Source organism: Manis javanica, chromosome 1 (genome assembly GCF_040802235.1).
Source record: "Manis javanica isolate MJ-LG chromosome 1, MJ_LKY, whole genome shotgun sequence".
Taxonomy (NCBI): domain Eukaryota; kingdom Metazoa; phylum Chordata; class Mammalia; order Pholidota; family Manidae; genus Manis; species Manis javanica.
Genome location: NC_133156.1, coordinates 234878216 through 234899550, shown reverse-complemented (window position 1 = coordinate 234899550; position 21335 = coordinate 234878216). Strand labels below are relative to the sequence as shown.

General features: G+C 42.3%; 2 protein-coding genes across 17 annotated transcripts in view; one reads left to right on the top strand and one right to left on the bottom strand.

Moving 5' to 3' along the window:
• ATP6V1C2 (ATPase H+ transporting V1 subunit C2) overlaps positions 1 to 366 on the top strand; it is a 48357-nt gene extending 47991 nt beyond the window's left edge. For all 16 annotated transcript variants that reach the window (XR_012122736.1, XR_012122720.1, XM_073216600.1 and 13 more), the window contains one exon: positions 123 to 366. Coding sequence is in view for 14 of the 16 variants with exons in the window: in XM_073216600.1 (XP_073072701.1) it covers positions 123 to 212 (90 nt within the window). In the remaining 2 variants the exon portion in view is untranslated. The remainder of the gene's footprint in view (positions 1 to 122) is intronic.
• Positions 308 to 20597, bottom strand: PDIA6 (protein disulfide isomerase family A member 6). Its single transcript, XM_037026473.2, has 13 exons — positions 20444 to 20597; positions 14615 to 14756; positions 11390 to 11447; positions 11076 to 11202; positions 9685 to 9791; positions 8322 to 8452; positions 7493 to 7607; positions 6835 to 6975; positions 5995 to 6079; positions 5777 to 5849; positions 4674 to 4832; positions 1889 to 1985; positions 308 to 1291 (listed from the first exon to the last, which is right to left on the bottom strand). Exons 1-13 carry the CDS (start codon positions 20460 to 20462, stop codon positions 1223 to 1225), a joined length of 1323 nt encoding a protein of 440 aa, XP_036882368.2. The 5' UTR covers positions 20463 to 20597; the 3' UTR covers positions 308 to 1222.
• Between the last annotated feature and the right edge of the window lie 738 nt (positions 20598 to 21335).

Below are 21335 nucleotides of genomic sequence, written 5' to 3'. Positions count from 1 at the left end.
CTGTGTACTAGTGTGTGCACTGTGCAGGAAATAGTCACAGCCTAGACAGCTTCCTCGAAAATATGAAGACAAAATAGGGAATTAACGTATGCACTTAGAACATACTATGTCTTCTTTTATAGGCATCCGTGGAGATCCCTGGATTACAACTCAACAACCAAGACTATTTTCCTTATGTCTACTTCCACATTGACCTTAGTCTTCTTGACTAGAAAGAGCTGGCTCCTGCAGAGGCTTCTTTTCATTAGCCTGAGAACAGTTTTAAGTGTCCTACAGAATTCAGACTTTTACAGAAATTGCTCACAAGTCAGTTACAGTTGTATTTATTTTTTTTTAAGTTACAATAAAGAAATGCTCAGTCCTTTTCTCTCTTCGGTTATATTCTAACAATTCAAAACTTCAATTCTCTGAATGTTTTATATAGATGGTGACTGCCTATGAATTGGTAATCTACTAAATGTCTTAATGGACAGTTTTGTGAGGCTAAGGAATAACATTAAAACGTTGAGCAGACTGTATAACCAGCTATGTCCCCTAGTAAGTCACTGGTGGTGGCCCGAAGACAAAATACTGGGCATGAAGTGCAGTTCTCAATGACAGCCCGCCATTTTCCATTCTTCTCTATCAACTTGCTTTACGTTGCACTTACAGATGGAACCTGGCTCAGGACACATGTATATCTGTGTTGTGGCAGGGATCCGGATGGTGTCACTGGAGTCACAGGTCTTTAGGAAGGAAAGACACCAGTCATCCCTTCATAGTACTAACTTACTGGCTAAACATCTGACTCTGAATTTGTGAGGTGGACACTAATTTCATACCTTTATTAGCATTGTCCAAAATATTTTATTCTTTAATGGAAAAAAGCCATTAATATTCAAACAAAAGGATCACATTAAAAAACTTATACATTAAGAAACAGCCTCCAAGAACATTCAAGCAGCAGTCAGAGGAAGGGGAAAAAAATGTTTCAATAGCTCATCAGTTTTCTTCAAAATATTACTCGACAGACAACCCAATTCCTTGGCTACAATTCATAGAATTTTTCACTGTTTTCTTGAGATGCAGAAGCTCACTGTTGCAGTGATTTCAAATGACCGATCAAGTACTACTTGTTGGTGAGAAAGGCCACTGGTAGATTCATCTGATTGTAAAGAATGTTCCTTCACTGCTGGGAAAATCTGCTCCCAAGAAAAGAAAACAGAGATCCACGCGGAGCCTCTCAGAGCTCATCCTTCTCAAGGTCGTCCAGCTCCACGTCGCTGAGGTCGATGTCATCTTCCACGGGAAGCTGTGGAACACAAAACCGCGTGAGGCCAGCAGAGTGGGGTGACCTGAGAAGTCCTACAGACTCCTGATGACAGAGCCGGTTTCTCCCCAGTTCACTCCTGCTTTTAGCTTTGCCAATTATTATACATACGGAAAAGCCAAGAGCTTAAATGAAACATGATTTTAACTTATCACTTACCTCTTTAAAACTCAGAGCTATTTAACTTGTCCTTTAGAGGAAGGCAGGGCTGAAGCATACAGGAATAAATGCTAATTTCAAAGCTGTGATTTTGCATTTCTCTGAGACAGTAAATGAATTCCAGGTTAAATGTTTCCTTTAGGGGCAATGCTTAGGAAAGGGATCTCATTACTGGAATTTACCTTGGTTGTCTGTCAATGACAATGACATGTAGCACTTTTAATAGGGAAGATGGGAAGCAGGTCTTGAGACAAAGAACCTTCCTAAGGCCACGAGGGCATCATATTTTTGGCATTATGCCAAGGTTTAGGTCTGATGGCAATGACTTGGTTTACAAGTAGCAGAGGTGCACAGCAGGGGCCAGGAAAGCAGAAAGAGCTGGACAAGCACCTGACAGCACAGCCTCGGTCTGCAACTCACCTCGCCATCCTTGCCGTCCCAGGGCTCTGTGGTGCTGATGGGAGGGAAAGCCCCACCTCCTACAGGTGCTGTAGATCCACGCCCGAAAGAAAGCTCCCTTGGGGAAAAAGGATCAAAACAAGCACATACTTTTACAATATGGACCGCTGATGCTGATGAAGAAAGAATGTTTTAACGTAATGACCTGATGACTTGCTTACTATGTTTATGTAGAGGCACCTCTCACCTCTTGCTCCTGAAAAATACCTCATGAACAATATCTTTTCAATCAGGGACAATAATAAAACTAGGCATGAAATTCCTGAGGCCTCAGCATCCAATAAAGCCAGTTACTACCAATAATTTAAAAAAATAGCAAATGTATTTCGCTAAATACGAATTATGTAAAAACTATCAAAGCTGCTCTAGAACATGGGCAAAGCCAACACAACACTGACACTTGATTAATAAAACTCTAGGCTAACTTAAGGCCCCAGAAAGGCTTTTGAAAAGACAGTATTTTAAAACTAAAATGCAACTCCTTCTCTCAGATTTGTAACGGCAGGAGGGGGACTAAACCAGCTCAGACACTAGAGGCCCTTCTCAAGACCGAGAGAGGGGAGGGCAGTTCTCTCCCAACTCAAACTTTAAGTCACAGAATTATACATGAAACCATGTTAGGTCCTGACTTCGGCAGGTAATGATAAAAAGCTTTTCACTGGAAAGATGCAGAGAACATCACCAGACTGTGAGCAAACCTTTAAAAGGAGCCTGCAAGTATCCTCTGGTGAAGGGTGCTTGGAATAGGGGTAAAAGAGGAAAACAAAACAAAATAGGATGGCAAATTTTCTGTAATGTGTTTGACAGGTTATTTTGTATGTTGGGAAAACTGGGTAATTTTATCCACAGCACCTTTGCATTTTTTACAATGTGTATCAGTGGTTCCTAAATGGGGCAATTCAGTCCCTCCACCCCAGGGACATCTGGCAATAGCTGGAGACATTTTTGATTGTCACAACTATGTGTGTGTGGGTGCTCCCTGTATCTGGGGTAGAAGCCAGGAGTACTAAGCGTCTCGTAATGCGCAGGACAAAGAACTCTCTGACCCAAATGTCAAGAGTGCCCAGATGAGAAACTGGAGGTACAAATACTGGTTATATTCAGAAAACAGGGTGATATAAATATACTTTACCACCATTCACTGAGCAGCTGAGGACAGAATGTTGACTATCATACCAACATATGGGCAGAATACAGAGGTATTATTGCTAGTTTCCTATTTAGAATCAGCAGCAAGAAAAATACAAACACTAATGGGAAGATGCCAAACTTAAAGTAGGAACAAAATTCTAAGGGAACTGTAGGTGCCTTCAGGGCAGAGTTCAATTGTTTTTTTTTTCTTAAGGCTTTTAATAGCTCATTTCTGCTCCTCCCCTTTGCTTTTTCTTTGTAGGGCTAAATGCTAACAGTCATCTTTTAATTAAAGGAGCTCTGAGAACAGGCTGCTGCTTAAACAAACCAAACAGCAACGAACCTATAAAAAATTCAAGTCCTTCTTCCTTTGTTTGCATAATGTACAATTACATACTTATATTTTCTGGCTGCTGCTCAAGAGGAACACAACATGGTATTTTTTTCAAGGACAAATACAGAAATCACTAATGTCTCGGGTTGACCATAGTTTTCAATTGGTGCCACTCCACTTATAAATTATTTTGGTTTCATCATTACTAAGAAACTTAAGATGGGTTGCTGGACAAATGGCCCGTCTGTGGCTTAGGGTGCGCATGCTGGTGCCTCTCGCCACTGACAAGCAGGCGCATACACCAGCCTCAAGCTCAGGCAGCGTCCTCACTGCTGATGTCCTCTGAGTGCGGCCAGTCTTCTCAGAAAACAAGATTGCACGTAGGTAGGAACAAGTATGCCGTCACGTATGTTGTTTCCTTCCTATTCACTACTGCGTATTTTTTCTCCACTGGTAACCAGGTGGGTGCTGAGGTTTTCTGTTCCCTCCAAGATGCAACATGTGAGAACCGGTGGCCTGTATGTTCTCGAGCACAAAATAATTGTCTCAAGTTTACATCATGGTATTGTTCCCTCTATTTTTCCCATGAAGCATTTACCTCTACCTCTTAAAGAACTAGAAAAGGAACACTGGCTGAAAATAAATGTGAATAAAATTAAAGCTGGGGTTAGAACCTGTAATTTCCAGTAAGTGAGTCCAAAGACTCATCTCTCATGTTTCCTACAGTTTTTGACATTGGAATTAGCTGTTGAAAAGGATGAGGTATATCTGATAAGTAGTCTTCCTGTCCATGTAACGTGTCGATGAGCACACACTGGAGAAAACACACAGGGCCGTGCCTCTGAGTAAGTCGGGTGTAGGAGGAACTGACTAGCAGGGTAGGACAGAGAGCGCTGTAAGCTGGGTTTTGAATCAGATCAGGGTTGTTTGTACACTGTTGGAGTCACTGAAGTAAATACACGCATCTTTCAAATAACTACACTCCAGGGTGGGGACGGATGATCATGCTGCTTCTAACCCATGAGACCTCACTGAGGACGGCAAGGCGGCCTGAGAACAGGGGAGAAATGCCTGTCATTCAGGAGGCAGAACACCTCCACGGACAACGACAGAGCACAGGACGACTTAACAGCTCTAATTTATAAGCAACTAGTTCTCCAGAATGTCAAGTGCAAGATGATTCCATTTACTGCCTGGTCTATAGAAATTTATTTTGAAACACAAAACAACAACAGAACCAAAAAGAAAAAACAAAAACAACTCAAGAAAGCAAGAAATTACCTGAGAAACTCATTAATGCCCTGCTCACTGAAAGATCCTTTCAGAAGAGCGAATTTCATTTTGCGTGCATTAATGGCTGCCATGGCTGGGTACCCAAACCCGCCAATCCCCAAAGCGTTCTCCAGGTCAGACTGGGCTCCAGCTTCTGTCCACAGCCACCTAGGAAAGCAGAATGGTTTTCAGGGTAAAGATCCCTTTCAAGTTAAGTTAGAATCTACTAGTGGATCTCAAGTAAAGAGAAAAAGATGGTACTTCAAATATTTCATGGAATGGGTGGAGAAATTTTAAAAATAATATATTCTAGATATGCTTGTAAGTACTGACAATTCTTCTGTTATATTACCAAAACTCTAACCCTGGAAGTCCACAAAATGGATTAATCTATGAAGGTTTTCTCCCGGTCCCCCAAATACTGTCCACTAAACCTAATGAATTTTCTCTGTCTTTGTTACCTGAAATTCTACCAGTATCATTTGGGTTATTATGCATGCTCCTGAGAAGTGTACTAACTTCTTTTAAAATGTTATGGGTATATCATATTCAATACATATAAAAATGCTCAAATTTCTTTACTCAATTTCTACAATGGTGAATAAAGCACTCAGAATGCAGCCTTCTGTAGGCACACGTAAGTCTTTGCTGAATGGGAGGAGGATGTGCAAGGTCACTGTGAGAGTGACAGCAACTGATATTGAGGATGAGAAAGAAAAAGATAAAGTGGGAAGGAGACCAAGATGCACGGTGTTTTAAAAAATTGCCCAGACTAGCCCTTACTCAGAAGTGGGCAAAAAAACCACCTCTGTATTTCTTTATCTAGCTCTCAAACCTGTACTAGAATTCAGCCATGTCACTAATTAAGTTTTGGCCTGCTTTTGACCCCAACCACCCTTTAAAATGATTGCTGAGAAAAATGTATGCCATGGTATGTCTTATAAATAAGAAAGCTGCATTACTTCTTTTCTTCCTTGATAATTATTTTTGTATCTTAAACATGCTAACATGAAACAGGAACATATCCTACAGAAGACAGGGAAGCAGACACTTTGAAGCAGCACTACACTCCCCTATCTAATGATACTGCGACTGCGCGCTTAGTAACTTACCCCCACATTTTCTTTTTGTATTTGTCTGCCAACTTCAGAAGAACTTCCAAGTAAGAATTTCTGCCTGTAGCTCCTGATTTAAACAGACAAAATTTCTTAAAGGTAAAAATAAAGGAATCTGTAACATTAATCCACTTAGAAAGTGTTCACAGAGCAGACAGCACAGAACAATCATGGACAGTGGATGAGTCTCACAGGTGAGTCTCCGCCCATCGTACCAGTATCAAGAATATGGGGCAGCACAGCCACAACACAGAGCTGATGTTCCTCACATGTCTTCTTGGCAATGTCTTCATTGATGATCTGTGGGACCCAGAACACAAGGGATAGTTGGAAGGCCACTGACACAAAACCCAAAGGCTAAGCTTGAAAACAAAGACTTAGCATCATCACTTTCATTAAAGAGCAAAGCAATCCAAGAAATAGGTAAGACTTCTCCCAAATAATACCACCTTGTATGCACCAGAGAAATGCTCTGTAACAGATTTCTGTTAGTTGTTCCTAAGCCACATGCTCTGGTGGTAGCGAGGCATTTGCACATTTACATGGTCTCTGAAATCAGAACGCCTGTGCATAGCCCATCTCTCACACCTAATCATTTAGCTACATAGACATTTACACATATTATGAATTTGAGGCTTTCTGTGCCTCAGTTTCTTCATATGTAAAATATAGATAAAACAGTACTTCCAAGTGTTCACATGAGAAAAATCTAGGTAGAAGCAAGAACTGCCTGTTACACAAAGAGGCATGCAATAAACATTAGCTATCCTTGAGAGCCAGGAAAGAGCAATAGGGTCCATTCTATTTTTCGGACACTTCGGCACTCTTTTGCTCAGAGAGCAATTATTTTAGTATTAAAAGTTATGAAAAACAGCGATTTCTCAAACAGGTTTTCCCCATTTGAAAGTACAAAAACATTTTGACAAAAGCATTTTAAAGGAGAAGGGAAGAGCTCATTTGTAAAGGCAAAAGGAATGTTATTATTACTGCTTAAAATCACCCAGGATCAGACTGGAACAGGGCTCCTTATCATAGGAATAACTGAGGAGGTTTACCTCAAGCAGCTCAGGAGGGGGCGCACTGTCAGAAAACAGATCGAGGGCCCGTGAAACAATGTCCGATCTTGTCCGCCCCCCATCATAATCCACTGGAGACTCGCCTTTCTGAAATATCTTGATTGTAGGAAATCCCCTAATCTATTAAAAAATAAAAAAGATCAGAGTATAAAATCAAATCACCACTTAATAAGAAATAATCATTATGGTTTCTAAAATGACTTTATAATAATGTAACAGAAATACTTCCAGCCTGTATCAATGCTAACAGATGACACCCAGAGTGTCTGTTAAACAAAGGGCTCTGATGGTCTGCCAGGCCAAGCCGAGTCTCCTTCAAACCCTGAATATATACTTAATAGAGAATCTGCTCTAGAATAAACAAACTTCAAAAGCTGTATGAGCAACCTGTAAGAGCTTCGGCAAGCTGAAGGCGCCCCGAAAATGCACAGAAGTGAGATACTAGGTAACAAAAATAAACCCCGAGTCAAGACTTAACTGTTTTTAGCTCTGACAGTAAATAACTCTCTTTCTTCATTACAAAATGGCTAAACATCTCCCCTTGTGCCTCACAGGGAGGCCTGGAGTATTGGATGAAGCAGAAGTTGAGAATACTGTGTATTTCTCATGGAAAAACGGGCCCTATCAATGTGCTCACCCCGTATCGGCTGGCCAGCACCTGGTTGACTGTAGCATCCACGGCTGCGAGCTTCACTTTGCCTTTTGTTTGCTCTTTCACCTCTGTAGCTGCAGCGGCCCACTCTGGCTCTAGGCTATAGGAAAATATTTACACTATTAAAAGTGCATTTTCAGTCGCAGCACAAATACTTTTAACTGATGTGCGCATTTCTCCCCAGTCCAGCTAAATCACACTTGGAAAATGTTTGGTGTGTAGCTTTACGAACGATTTGAACTACCCTTCACATTCACTTCCTTTTCATACCCTGTCCCACCTCCCACACTGGGATGCTAGCTCCCAGTTAGTCTTTGAAAAAAATAACAGGAAAGAAACTTGGCACCAATGCCAGTGTTTTAACATTCATTTAGTCAGAGGTTTTCTGGAGATCTCGATGATTATCTATTATCTGGTTCAGCTTCCTCAAAGTGAGCTGGATGGACGCAGCTGACCCCTGAACATGGGTTTGAACTGTGTGAGTCCACTTATATGTGGATTTTTTTCAGTGAACATATGGGAAAATTTGTTTTGGATTGTGACAGTTTGAAAAAATGTTTCCTTTTCTCCAGCTTACTTTATTGTAAGAATACAGCATATAACATATGAAATATGCGTTGATTCTCTATTTATGTTACTCATGTTCCAGTCAACATCAGGCTATCAGTAGTTAAGTTATTGGGGAATCAAATTATACATAGATTTTCGACTACATGATGTGGGAAGTTGGTGGCCCTAGTTCGGCATTTTTCAAGGGTTAGCTGTATATTCTAACCACTCTGACTTAAAAAAGCACTTGGTAAAACGCTCTTACTTTTTGCAGTGTCCACACCAAGGAGCATAAAATTCAACCATCCAAACATCTTCACTGTCAAGGACATTCTTATCAAAGGTGTCGTCTGTCAGCTCAATCACATCTTTCTTGCTTGAACTTTCACTTCTACCCTGTCATTTGTGAAATTAAACATTAAACTACAACTTGGCTGAAAAGAACACTATTACTAGTGTGTACACACACACACACAAAACAATAACGCTTCTATATCTTAATTAAGTTTCGAGGTTTTCTTTCAAGGGAAACTATTTCACTCACACTGGGGACATTCAGTTTTTTTTACTTAGGAAACAGTATTTACTTTCAGATAATTACCAGTACATTAGTACCATATATAACATACATCTGAACTCTATCCTGCTTTTTTTTATTAAGAGAAACCTCAACACGGCTCTAAGAACCACCTTAGTAACACTATTCTGAGTGACTCAAGCATGGCTGCCGGTTCAGCCCAGGATGTTAAACATAACCTACAGCTACTGCCTTTTCATAGAGAAAGTGCCTACTGCTCAAGAAAGTTAAAAACAACATTCAATCCTTTTCTTTTTTCAAAGAACTTGTTTTACCACTAAACCCAAGCAGCCACGAGCACTGCCATACCGTGCCTGCTGCCTGGGCCAAAAGCCAGGGAGCCGGGGCAAGACGGCTGAGCTCCCTCCCTGCCTAAGTCTTAAGTAAGGGGCAGAGCGTGAGATCCCTGGTCAGCTCTGGTTCTGCACAGAGCAGCCAGCTTTACTGGTCTCCTAAGAGAGTGAAGGGTCATGTATCTGTATTTGTTGGTAAGAATTTAACACCTTTCCCAAGAGCATAAATACATCATGGTTCAACTTCATATTTCCTACAAGGACATCGAAAGTACCAAGGCATATAGGTCAGGAACTCCGTTCTCTTCTTCCCTATACATTTCTGAAGAATTTTTTCCAGAGGTTTCAGGCTGATTGCCACATATAGAGGCTAAGAGGTGGTCCACATGTCACTGTTCGCCCAGTTCGCATGGCTTTTCTCTCTCTCTCCACTGTGGAACTCCAGCGTGCCACGGGGTCCCAGAGCCCAGCTCCCTTGGCCTGGAGCACCCTTCTCCCTCCGCAGTCTGAACTCTTCTATTTCAGCCCTGGGCCAAAGAACCTATTTTGGGGCCTGGTTCTTGGACTGCAGCTGTGGTAAGATGCCTTAGGACTTACTGGTGGTTTTTAGTTTTTTTTTTCAAGTCACTATGTTGTACATCTGAAATACTGATGATTCTAAGGAAGCCAAATGAGCTGGGTGGCTGACTCCCTGTCATGATCCATCCTCTACAAGGAGTCACAAAGGCACACTACAAACTGACACTACCCAGACTCACTTGTTTTCCAGAGCTAGACCCGCCGGCCCTTCCCCCAAGGCGATCCTTCACCAGCTGGCGCAGAGCACTAAGAGCAGCGTCTACGATGGCTTCAGCAGTTCTGCCACCTACAGGAAGACAAGGGACAATCAAACGAACAGGCAGTGGCGGGCTGTGTGCTTACCTGACACTCTGAAGACCTGCACCTTTACACATTCATCAGCTTCATCTGATGTGCAAACAGACCCACACACATGTATTTAAGAGCTAATTTCTCCCTTGAATGCATTTTGCACTGGACTTTACACTTTGCAAATCCTCTTCTTCGGTTTTTATGCTATTAGTGTGAATAAGAACACCCTGTTCACCTATAAATACCATCTAGTAATGATAATATTTCACTAGTTTACTGAACGTGTAACATGCTCACAAATGAGTAAGAAGCTATTATCTAGTTAAGAAAGCAGGGAAATTTCTAAATACAAAGTACTAAAATGAGGAAGACAGATGAAACTGTTTCTAAGAGATAATGGACAGAAAGACTGGAAAAAGTGGGATATGACATGCTTGAAGCTAAGGAACTGAAAAGTAATACAGGCCCATCTTTCCCATCCTGCTTAAAGCACTGTCACGCTGGGCTTTTTTAGGTTCTGTAGCTGAAGCAGCTAATACAGTAAGTAACAAACTCTGTACTAAAACTCAGTAACAATAGCCTTTGGAAGTTTACCAAAAACCGGATGCTCAAGAAAAAGCCAGGGGACTCAGAAATACAGGGGTAATACAGGTCATGAGTTCAGAGTTCAAAGACAATACTCTAATAATAAAATTTCTTCAGAAAGTTTCATCCTTCTTTAAAATAATAAAACAGTTTCTTAATCAAGCTGCCCAGGAATACATAAAACCTTAGAACACTTCACACCTGACCTTAGAAAACGAATACAGTAAGCCACACTAAGAGCGTGTTGAGATCACATTGTAGGGCATCCCTGGGCAAGACTACCAAGAGTATCCCTGAACAGAAGGGCAGGACCTCAGCATAAAACAGCTCTTGCTCCTGACCTACACCAGACATCTCATCTCCAGACCAGCGCCTCGTCCACCATCGTTCACCTGGAAACACACCAAATCAAGGAATATACTAAGAAAAGAGGGACAGTTTTCTTACTCTAAACCAAGAGCCGCTAAGTCTGTATTGTAAAGAGCCAGAGTTATTGTTTTCAGCTTTGCAGGCTGGTGTCTTGCAGCACTCTATTCTGCTATTTTAGTATGAAAGCAGCCATGGACGGTACGTAAATGACACGTGTGACTGTGTTGTCGCAAACTATTTTCAAAAACAGACAGCTTACTTTCAATCGACTTGCACAAATGAGAATTCCGACCAGGGGAATGGAGTAGTTGGGGAAAGTCCTTACCCTGATAATCTTCTGGTTTGTTTTTGTTAGGCCCAAAAATCTTAATGGTAGGAAATCCCTGAACACCATATTGACCTCCTAGCGACTGATGTTTATCGGCATCAACTGCACCAACTTTCACAACATCCTGTGGAAATAATGAACAAAAACAGACAACATAAAAATTGGTGCGCTTCCTCTGCTTCCCACATGATTCCAGCACCAGAACAAGGATTCTGGACTTGGACATACGTATTAGCTTCTACTGTACCATGAACCCACTGGCGTACTTAGTTAAACATACACAGGTGAATGAGCTCATCTTAGAAACTTACTTTTAAAGCAGCTGCTACTTTCTTCCATTCTGGTGCTAACCTTTGGCAGTGGCCACACCTTTTAGGGGATGAAAACATAAACAAGACAACAGTTAAAGTGTTCGTTTCCCAATTCAAAATCCCACCAGTGGTTGACTGAGTGACACACATGGGTGGGGGCTTACAGGGCTTATGGGCATTAGCAAAGCAGTGACCCGAAGGAACAAACTATTTATGACTTTACTACAATCCTCTTTTGTATCATAATAAAAAAAGCCTCCAAATTACTGCTCAATTAAATTATATTTAAAGAATTTAAGCAAACTCTATCATTTGTTAACTCTATCCCTGAGCAGGTACTACAGCATTTATCTGGTCAAGTGTGCCTCAATGTGTGGTCTGAATTGTAAGGCGAGGCAAAATGCAGATTCCTGGGCTCCACGAAATCAAGAGCTCCTAGAGAAAGGGTTCAAGAATCTGTATTTTAATAAATTCTACCAGTGATTCTTAGACCTATTAAGATGTAATATTCCCTGATACAGCCCAACCTTTTCATTTTATAGACAAGGCATCTGTATTAGAGCCTAGGTCCCAAGTGCCTCAATCTCTATGTTCTTTGGCTCCCACAGCAGCGTGTGGGGTTAAAAATGCACACATACTCCCACTCTTACTAGTAAATCTACTAGCTGAAAAGAAACGGATACAACAAGGTAGTGGTGAAACGGCCAGAGGGAGAGAGAGCAAGAGACAGACACATACACTGAGGGGTAAGAACACAAACAAGAACCACCTTGATCTTTTAGGTAATAGTGTTTGAAGAGTTACTATGAATGTAACAAACAGAAAGTGCTTTAGGAAATTGTATCAACACAGACCTGTTACATTTACACCATTCATTGAGGATGCAGGCAGCTATTTTACTTTCACTGCTGCATAATATCCATTGTAGGAAGATACCAAAGCTAGTTTATCCATAGGTAGTTTTGTTTTGTTGTGTTTTATTTTAAATTAGGTAGATTCTCTCTTAATTGGGTTTCTAAGGACCTAATGTGAACAAATGCCACATGCCTGGACTATGATGGGCACTCTTACCGAAGGATTTCGCTTAATCAGCACAACCACCCCGAAGGTGGGCCTTGTTATTTCCATTTTACAGATGGTAAGACAGAGGCTGAGAAGTTAAGAAACCTAGTATCACACAGTCATCTGGTGACACAGCTGTCTGACAAGTCTGAGTCCAGATCCCACATTCTTAATCACTGTGTAATATCACCCTTCATAAAGGCCTAAACTTAATCCAGTATTTTAAAAGTCACAGTCTTTCAGGGAAATGTCCTGAAATGCTGCCCTCCATACTTAAACACACATAGCACTCGCTCTAACCCCCAAGTTCTTCACATGGGATGCATAGACCCCCAAAGCACTGGTGGATAAAAATTTAGGGTCTCCATGTACTTTGATGGGGAAAACCCCCTCTATTTTCACGAATCTCTAACTGAAATTTAGGAGTTCTTTAAATTACAAACATGAAGAACCTACCATGGTTAGTACTTGAAACTTTGTCACAAACAAAAATCAGCGCTATTTTCCAATTACCACTGTAGTCGTTGCAGGTATCTTTAAGTATCGCTTATTTATGTTCATCACTATTCCAGAATCATGGTAGCCAGGTGTTAGATCTGCTGCTGGATCTTGGAATTTACTGTCCCAGTAAGGGAGTACTACATAACCATATCAAGATGTATTTTAATATTATCTCAATATTTTAGGTTTCCTTTGTGGGCCTGTATACATTATTTTATTCATGTAAAGTCTTTATTCTAAGAAGGAATTCAAAGCCTCCCCTAAGCTGCTAAAGCCCAAGTCCAAGCCCCAAAAGATGTCAAGAGCCCCTGCTCTAACTGGACTTCCTTTTACCCAGAACATGGACAGCAAAATTCTGCCAGAGTGCCAGTAATAATTAACTACCAGATCCAGATCCTGCCTTCTCAATTATGCTGTCCAGTTAAGAGTTTGGGAATGAAGTATATTCTCTAATGTAGCTTTGAAAAACAAGGTAAATTGCTCATGCCATAAATGATTAAAAAAAAAAATCCAAACTTGTAAAAACTGCATACAAGGGCATTCAACAATATTAACAGACTGTACAATTACTATTTGTACATTTACTAATATGAGTGAACTAACCCACAGAGAATTCTCATTTGATTTTAACAAAAATCAAGTAGGAACTTTTAAAAAAATAGTAAAGGCATTGAAATGAACAGTATTCACAGGTGGCAACATAACCTTTTAATGAAGAGGGCTGTACCTTAGTTGGCTATACTGAACGGTAAGTGTGATAGTCCATGAGGACTGGTACTGAGTTTCCCAAACTGTTTCATGGTCTTCTAGAGAAAAAATTAAAGCAATGAGGGAAAACCCTTCATCAGGCATACCCTAAAACGTGGCCACTCAGCTAAGAATTAGCAAGACTTTCATGTGCTACTCTGCTATGAGCTTACAAGGCACAACTCATACGTAAAAGCACCACTCGGCACCGTGGGGCGCCACACAGTTCACCTGCAAAGACACACAGGTGGCTGGCGCTCGGGCCCCCTCTGAGTACCTGGGCTGCTAGATCACAGCAGGGACGGTCTCGAGAACATTCTGCACTGTTGCCCGTCATCTGTCTCTACACATCTATTCGTTGGGTTTTTGCTTTGTATGCATTATAAATAGTGCAATACTGTATTTTGAGTATATATAATTGTGCACCATTAATTTCAATGGTAATTACATCTTCACTCTCCAAGGGTTTTTCCAGCAGTGAATGTAATAAATAAGCAAGAGAAGAATTTTTAAATGAAATGAGGTGTTCTGGTCACATATTCCTGGAAGCAGCCTTCTTCAAGAAGCGAAGGGAGTCAGTCACTGGTTCTTCTGCCCTTTCCTTTGACCAACAGTCTTTCTGCAGAATATCAGTTTCCCTTACATCAACAACACCTACCTCATCATCAACATGTATCTTAAGGTTACCAGGGTCTTTTTTTCCTTCTTTCATGCCACACTTAACTATTTCAACCATTTTTTAAAAATTGACTCAATCTCCATGGGCTCCACTTGTGGAGTCTCCCATTTCCCATTCTTCTTTTAAACAAGCAGTACACTAGGTAAATCAGCTGAATACAATCACATTTTTACATACTATTTCCCCTCATTTTATAAACCACCATAAACAAGCAGCAACTACTTGATAATACTTACCATGGAGCATAGAATTCTACAAGCCACAAACTATCACTTTGAATCACTTCTCGGTTGAAATTTGATGGAGTTAATTCAATTACATCATCACCAGAGGAATACAGAGCATTTGCTTCTAGAAAGAAGGTACAGCTCAGCAGACCTGAAATAGCAACAAAAAGCACACCGTTAAAGGCAGGGTTCGGGCTTGGAGAGACCTGGGCAGCCATGGTCTTTTCTCACAACTGATCGAGGTCCCTCACATCGGACGGCCTGGGTCAGCTCCCTCCTGGCCTGTGCCCACGCTCCAGCCCCTGGAATTTCACTCCCACTGGTGCACCATCAAGTAGGCAACAGGGAGAATCCACACTCTCACCTCTTGAGCTACACTGGAAACAGACTTAAGTACTATTCTTAGTGCTTTTTACATTTTAACACTTTCATTCTTTACAACCACCTTATGAGGCAGCATTATTTATTGCTGTTTTATGGGCAAGGACACTGAATTTTGGGGAGCTACATCACATCTAGCTGTGTGACCTTCAGCAATCCATACAGTATTTATTTCTTGTGTTATTCAGCTACAACATTACCACACTATCTCTATTAAAATGTTTCTGAAGGCAAAAATAACTACTTGTCTCTCCTACTAGACTGGGATTCTCTCAAGGCCAATGGTTGTTTTTATAAATATTTTTATTTCTACTAACACTATCCATGGTGCATGATCAGTCACTCAATGTTGCTGGATGAGAGTAGAAAAAATCTTAATGTAAGCAATGTTATAAAGGGAAAAGAGTCTATTGTATTTATTTTTATTAAGGTATCACTGATATACAATCTAATGAAGGTTTCACAAGAAAAACAATGTGGTTACTACATTCACCCTTGTTATCAAGTCCCCCCGCTACCCCATTGCAGTCACTGTCCATCAGTGTAGTAAGATGCCAGAGTCCCTACTTGTCTTCTCTGTGCTACACTGTCTTCCCCGTGACCCCCCCCCCCACACCATGTGCACCAATCACGATACCCTTCAATCCCCTTCTCCCTCCCTCCCCACCAGCCCTCCCTCACCTCTCCCCTTTGGTAACTGAGTCTATTGTATTTTTAACAGCATCGTTTTAGCCACACTGCGGACCAAGTGTATTTCTGTTGGCTCCTCTAGCAGTTTATAACAATTATATAGAAAAAGAAATTCTGAACTGACTTATGAATATTTTAAGAACAAGTTTTTGGAATAGGTTAATTCCATCAAAATTTCAAAAACTTCTCCTTTTTAAACAAATATTTTTTTTCTTATGCTTCCTAATTGCACTATCCATTACCTCCAGAACAATGCGATAAATAATGGAATGTTCTTGACATTAACAGGAATATATTCCCATTTGCTGGCTTTTGGATTCAAACATAAACTTTATGATTGAAAGAAATTTCTATTACTTTCTTTTCAGCATCTGTGGAGACAATCATATAATTTCTTTTAATCTGTTGATGATGCTATCAATTGAGAGACTGACCTGTCTTCTAAGTAGTGTGTGTACATATGCCACCTTAGTCACATTTTCACATGCTTACTTTGTAAATAAGAGTTTGAAAGATTTCAAAGGAACTTTTTTGAGTAACTGAATGGTAAATTTCTTCTGGAAGGAGTGAACACCAGCGTTAACTATTCCATTACTAAGTCCTCCAGGCTTACATAGCACTTTCAATTTTCCAATCACTTTCAAATACATTAGATGACTTGATTTTTCACAGCACTACAAACTAGAGAGCAGGAATCCACCCTATTTTGTAAATAAGGAAAGGCTCATCTATGACCATAAATTTAACTGACAGAGCAGCCGACTTCTTTTTTCAAGCTTCTCCCATTAAGCCACCTTGTCTTTTTACTGCTCCAAACGGTTCAGTATACTATGGGCATGAATAAAGAATTATTTGTTCAAGAATATTACATTTGAATTACAGACATGGCTAATATTGTAGGAACTTAGGAATTAAAGTGGACTTTACTAAGGGTGATGTGAACCCACCAAAGGGTTATCCTGCAAGGGGTATGATCAGATGTGCTTCCTCAAGAGTACTCTAGCTGCAGTGTGGACAGTGGCCGGGGGAACTAGAGAGTGGTGTCACCTAAGCCAAGGTTTAGGTGGGCCAGCAAACAGCAACAAATGCTACCAGGAGGTCAAGAAGGAAAGGCTGAAAACTAACTGTTGGATTTGATGGCAAATATGTCATGAGGGTGCCTGACAGTGGTGTGGAGTTGAGAAAACAGGCAGCAGCCAGTCTGAAAAAGACTGGAAAAGGGAATGAGTTGGTGAGACAACAGAGACAGCTCTTTAAACAAGTTCATCATAAAAAGCAAGAGATTGCAAGTGAATAAAATTACATTTTTACATACTATTTCCCCTCATTTTATAAAGCACCATAAACAATCAGCAACTACTTGATAATACCACGGAGCATAGAATTCTACAAGCCATTCTTATAGAGGGAAGGTTTCTTTTTAAAGATGGGAGTAATGTGAGCATGAATGTAGTATGTGGAATGGGACAAGCTGAAGAGGAGGGGGTAATGGAACGAAATGCCTGCAATCGGGAGGCGGGGGGCTCAGAGTCAGTGAGGGGCAGCCTATGACAGAATGACCTCATTTCTTTCAAGACATGGGAAAGAGTGAATCTGGATGGAGGTCAGGCCAACCAAAGTGGGTCTCCCTAGATAACTGTGCCATCCACTATGGCAGCCACTAGCCACAAGGGACTATCCCCAAACAAGATGTGCTGAAGGTATAAAAAGCACAGTGAATTTTGAAAACTTGGTAGAAAAAATAAGTAAACTATCTCATAGACATTTCAAATACTGATACACACTGAAATGATAGTTTAGCTATGTTAGCCAAATAAAACTAATTTCACTTGTTTGCTTTTGCCTTTTTAAAATGTGACTACTAGAAAATTTTAAATTACATACAAGTTTGCATTGTATTTCTAATTGGTTGATGTTGCTCAATCACCTTTTCATTGCTGTGGAAAAGGTGAAGCAGTTTTACATACTTAACAAGTACATAAAAAACCTAAGCAGAGACAGTCCTAATTTTGAATAAGCTTAAAAATCAGACAGGTCCTGGGAAATCTTGCATGGATATCTACTATTTTTAAAGTTTATCCTTTTTTGTAAAGTCAACAAATTGATACATGTTCAATACAAATGAGCTCACTGTGAAATTTTCAAAATGGAAAAGAAGAAAAATCACAGCCTAGATCAGCTATTAATATTTTGGTGAATATTCTGACATCTCTATGCAATACAGGTTTAAAACTTTTATTTATACACATATGATCTCACTACACTACACATCCTTTCTGTAAGCTTTTGTCACTCAAAATAAGTTATAGACATTTTCTGCAAAAGTAATTATGGATTAGTTACCACCCCTTACATAACCATCCTTAATGGCTATGGCAGGTTGCCAATTCACTACTGAATCTGTTACCAATTTTTTCACTATTAACAGGCCAATGCTAAAAATTCCCCCTCAAATGTATATGATTATTTCCCTCTCAAGTTATATGATTATTTCCTTAAAAGAAAAATCTTACAAGGGAGGTTGGGAGTATGGCTAACATACTTACATATCTGTCCAATTACCCTCCAGAAACCGACGTCTTTCTTATCTAACACTTACATGGCACCTTGTTCCAGGCATTGTTCTAAACACTTAAAATATATTAACTCATGTAATAACTCTTACTTGGCACTTGTCATCACGCCCATTTTTATACCAGGAAAGGGTAACCTGCCCAAGGTAACCTGTCTAGAAAGACACAGAACGTGGTTTTGGAATTCAAATTTTCAACCAAAGGGCTGGAGAATGCTGTAATCTTAAGGAGGGTCTTTAGGGAGACTGTGGCGGGGCCATCAGGTGCTTTTCCTTCTCTTTTTCCACTCAGGGCCAGTAATAAAGAATGTACGCTCCTTCACCGTTCAGGCAGGCTGCAGTCACCCAAGGGACGGACCATGATATTTTAACTCAGGAATGTGCTGCCCCTCCACACAAAGACGGTCGTGACTACTGACACTCCGTATACATGGACTTGAGCTGCGTTTTCCTCTAGTAATGGCACTGGACTTCTATTTGTTTTTAAATTTTGCCTTGTTCTCCTAAGGGCCTCCCCTCCTTGCAAATGGCTAGCCAACAGAAATGTCTTCATGATAAGGGTTTGAGATGTAAGTTCCTTAAGAGGCAATTTGACTTAGTAGGGTTAGAAGGAAATCTAACACAATACTTAGAAAAGCAGATTAAAAGATGTAGAAATTCCAACAGCATAAAAGTAGCCAGTAACAAACACTGAAAAAAAAAAACCGAGGCCCACTTAAGATGATAAAATAAAGTAGGTCAACGTTGCCCAATCATGTTTCTAAAATTTACATCACCATTCCACTCACTGATAATGGGCACCGATGGGAAACGGGAACATCAGTGTGTGTAGAATCTAGGCGAGCAGATGGTTTTGCCATCTGTGGCTTCCTATTATTCTTCCACAGTAGTTAAGAATGTTATATATCCACATCGGTAACATCTCCATCCCACACCTGCTAGCAAGAGTACATGGCCCAGAGCAGCCATCTAGAAACCATGAGGGTTCCTAGAAAGACTGACTACATTTATTAAAGTAACGAATTAATAGAATCAGACAGACTCTTTCAGAGCCTAGTCTGAATCCACGCGCGGGAAAGCAGAGACCAAAAATTTTTTCCCTCATCTATTCCCTATAGTAAGGAGCACAGCAAATATTTTATCTTTTAACTCTTTAGACTTACGTGGTCTCACTAATTCTAAGAAAAGCCCTACGGAGAGCCAGCTCAGAGTGGGCAAGTAACCTGCTCCAGCCACCCAGCAAGCAAATGCAGGGGAAGGAGGGCTGGGGCTCAAACCCGGCGGGCTGGTCCGGAGTGTTCAGGTACCGCCGGTTGGGCGACTGGGCTGGGCCCAAGGGGAGCCCAGAGAAGGGACAGGCTCCTCAACCTCGCTCTCTGTAAACCCTAAACTCACCTTTACCTACTTCTGAAGGTCTGGGTTCAATTTTGTTTTTAAAAGTTCAGTCACACTTACGGTACTCTTGCCTCGTAAGGCCCGCCTTTGGAAGGCTCTGTTCCCCTTCTAAGGCAACTACCTGGTCCCACTTTAGGCCTGGATTTTTATTATTTCCGGTTTTCTTACAAACTGGTAGTGAAGACAAGATGCTGTGTAAAGACCCCGTGACTACCGAACGCACTCGAGTCGGAGAACAGACCCAGAACAAGGCCCCCACTTCTGGGTCGCCCCCAATACGCAACCTCCGCCAGGGATCAAACCACAGATGGCCTCAGTGGTTCAAACGGAGCTCCCAGCCTGCGTACTCGCTCCCCCGCACATGCCGCCCTCCACGGGGAGCTCGGCGGCCGGCCCTCGGACCCGGGCTCGGGGCTGCCGGGAGAACAGAGCGCCGGCGTTGAGGGACAGACTCAGGCCGCCCGCCCCGCGCGGCGCTCCCCGGGGTGGGCTGCGGGAGCCCCCGCCAAGGGCGTCCTCACCTCTCCGAGTCCCTCGGGGCCCCGCACCTCCACCCGAGGGCCCGCGCGGCGGGCTCCGGCCAAGAGCTGCCTCCACTCCCCGAAGCACTCCCTCCAGTCCCAGGCTGTCCACCCCCGCCCCGGAATACCCCCACTGCGTCCCCAGCGAGGGCCGGGCCCGGGATCCCCAAGCCCGGCGCGGGCCGGCCAAGGCCACGTGCCCGCCCTCTCCCGGCCACCGCCCGCCGGGGGGTTCCGGGCCTCTCGGGTTGTGCCCGGCACGAGCACGCCCGCGCTTACTCAGCACCAGACGAGCCATGCCGAGGGCCAGGGCCGCCGCGCACTCCCGCCGCCACCGCTTCAGCGCCGCCGCTTTAGCACCGCCACGCCGCGCCCCCGCCGCCCCAAGTCCGGCCCTCTGCCCCCGAGGCTGGCGTCGGGCTGCGCCGCGGAGGCGGGCCAGAAGGCGCTCGCCAAGCCGTGGCCGCGGCTCATTGGTCTCAGCAGACCTCGTTCATTGGTACAGCCAATGAGAGGCGGCCGGGTAGAGGTTACCGGTTTGGTTTTTTTTTTAAACAGGGGCGGGGCGAGTAACAGAAGGAGGGACTTGCCAGGGGCGGGGCTAACCCTCCTCTCTTTTCCCAGTGGCCCTCAAATTCCCAGCCGAAGCTCGTGTCTTGGTAGCTCTTCTGCCAGAGTCCAGTGTCTGGTTTTTCTAATCTGTCCGGTCCTCATTCCCTCTCCCCCCAGTCCTTCCCCCTAACGTCCTCTTTCTAGCCCTCATTCCTTGCCTCCCGCCTCCCCCACACTCCGCACCCCTTACTTTCTGTCCTCAGGAAGGATAACTTTCTTTGGGCTCTCAGTGCATCTTCGACCTTATTAAAAGACATTAATTTTTCTTGTGCCCAGACAGGTGTTCAGTCATACAACACTTGCTAAACACATATGGTATATAATACGATTCAACAAATATTTATTTTGTTGAGTTACTTTAAAAGTTCCCTGTCTAGAGCACAGGACTGTGCAAAGCCTCTAACAGACAGAACCCCTTTCAATGTAGAACCCCGTAGGGCTTAAGTTTCAGGGCTCCTCACAGGGTTTCCGTCCTCACCCTAGCAATGCATTCATGTGGTCATGTGTTTTGTAAAATTTGCAAAAGTAAAGGATTTTAAGCATAACAGGCTAAGACTAC

Excerpts from the sequence above, each read along its gene's own strand:
- PDIA6 (XM_037026473.2), bottom strand. Across the intron at positions 7,608-8,321 it reads TGGTGTGGACACTGCAAAAA|CCTAGAGCCAGAGTGGGCCG; the intron begins GTAAGAGCGTTT and ends ATTTTCCTATAG. Across the intron at positions 5,850-5,994 it reads GCCCCATATTCTTGATACTG|GAGCTACAGGCAGAAATTCT; the intron begins GTACGATGGGCG and ends TGTTTAAATCAG.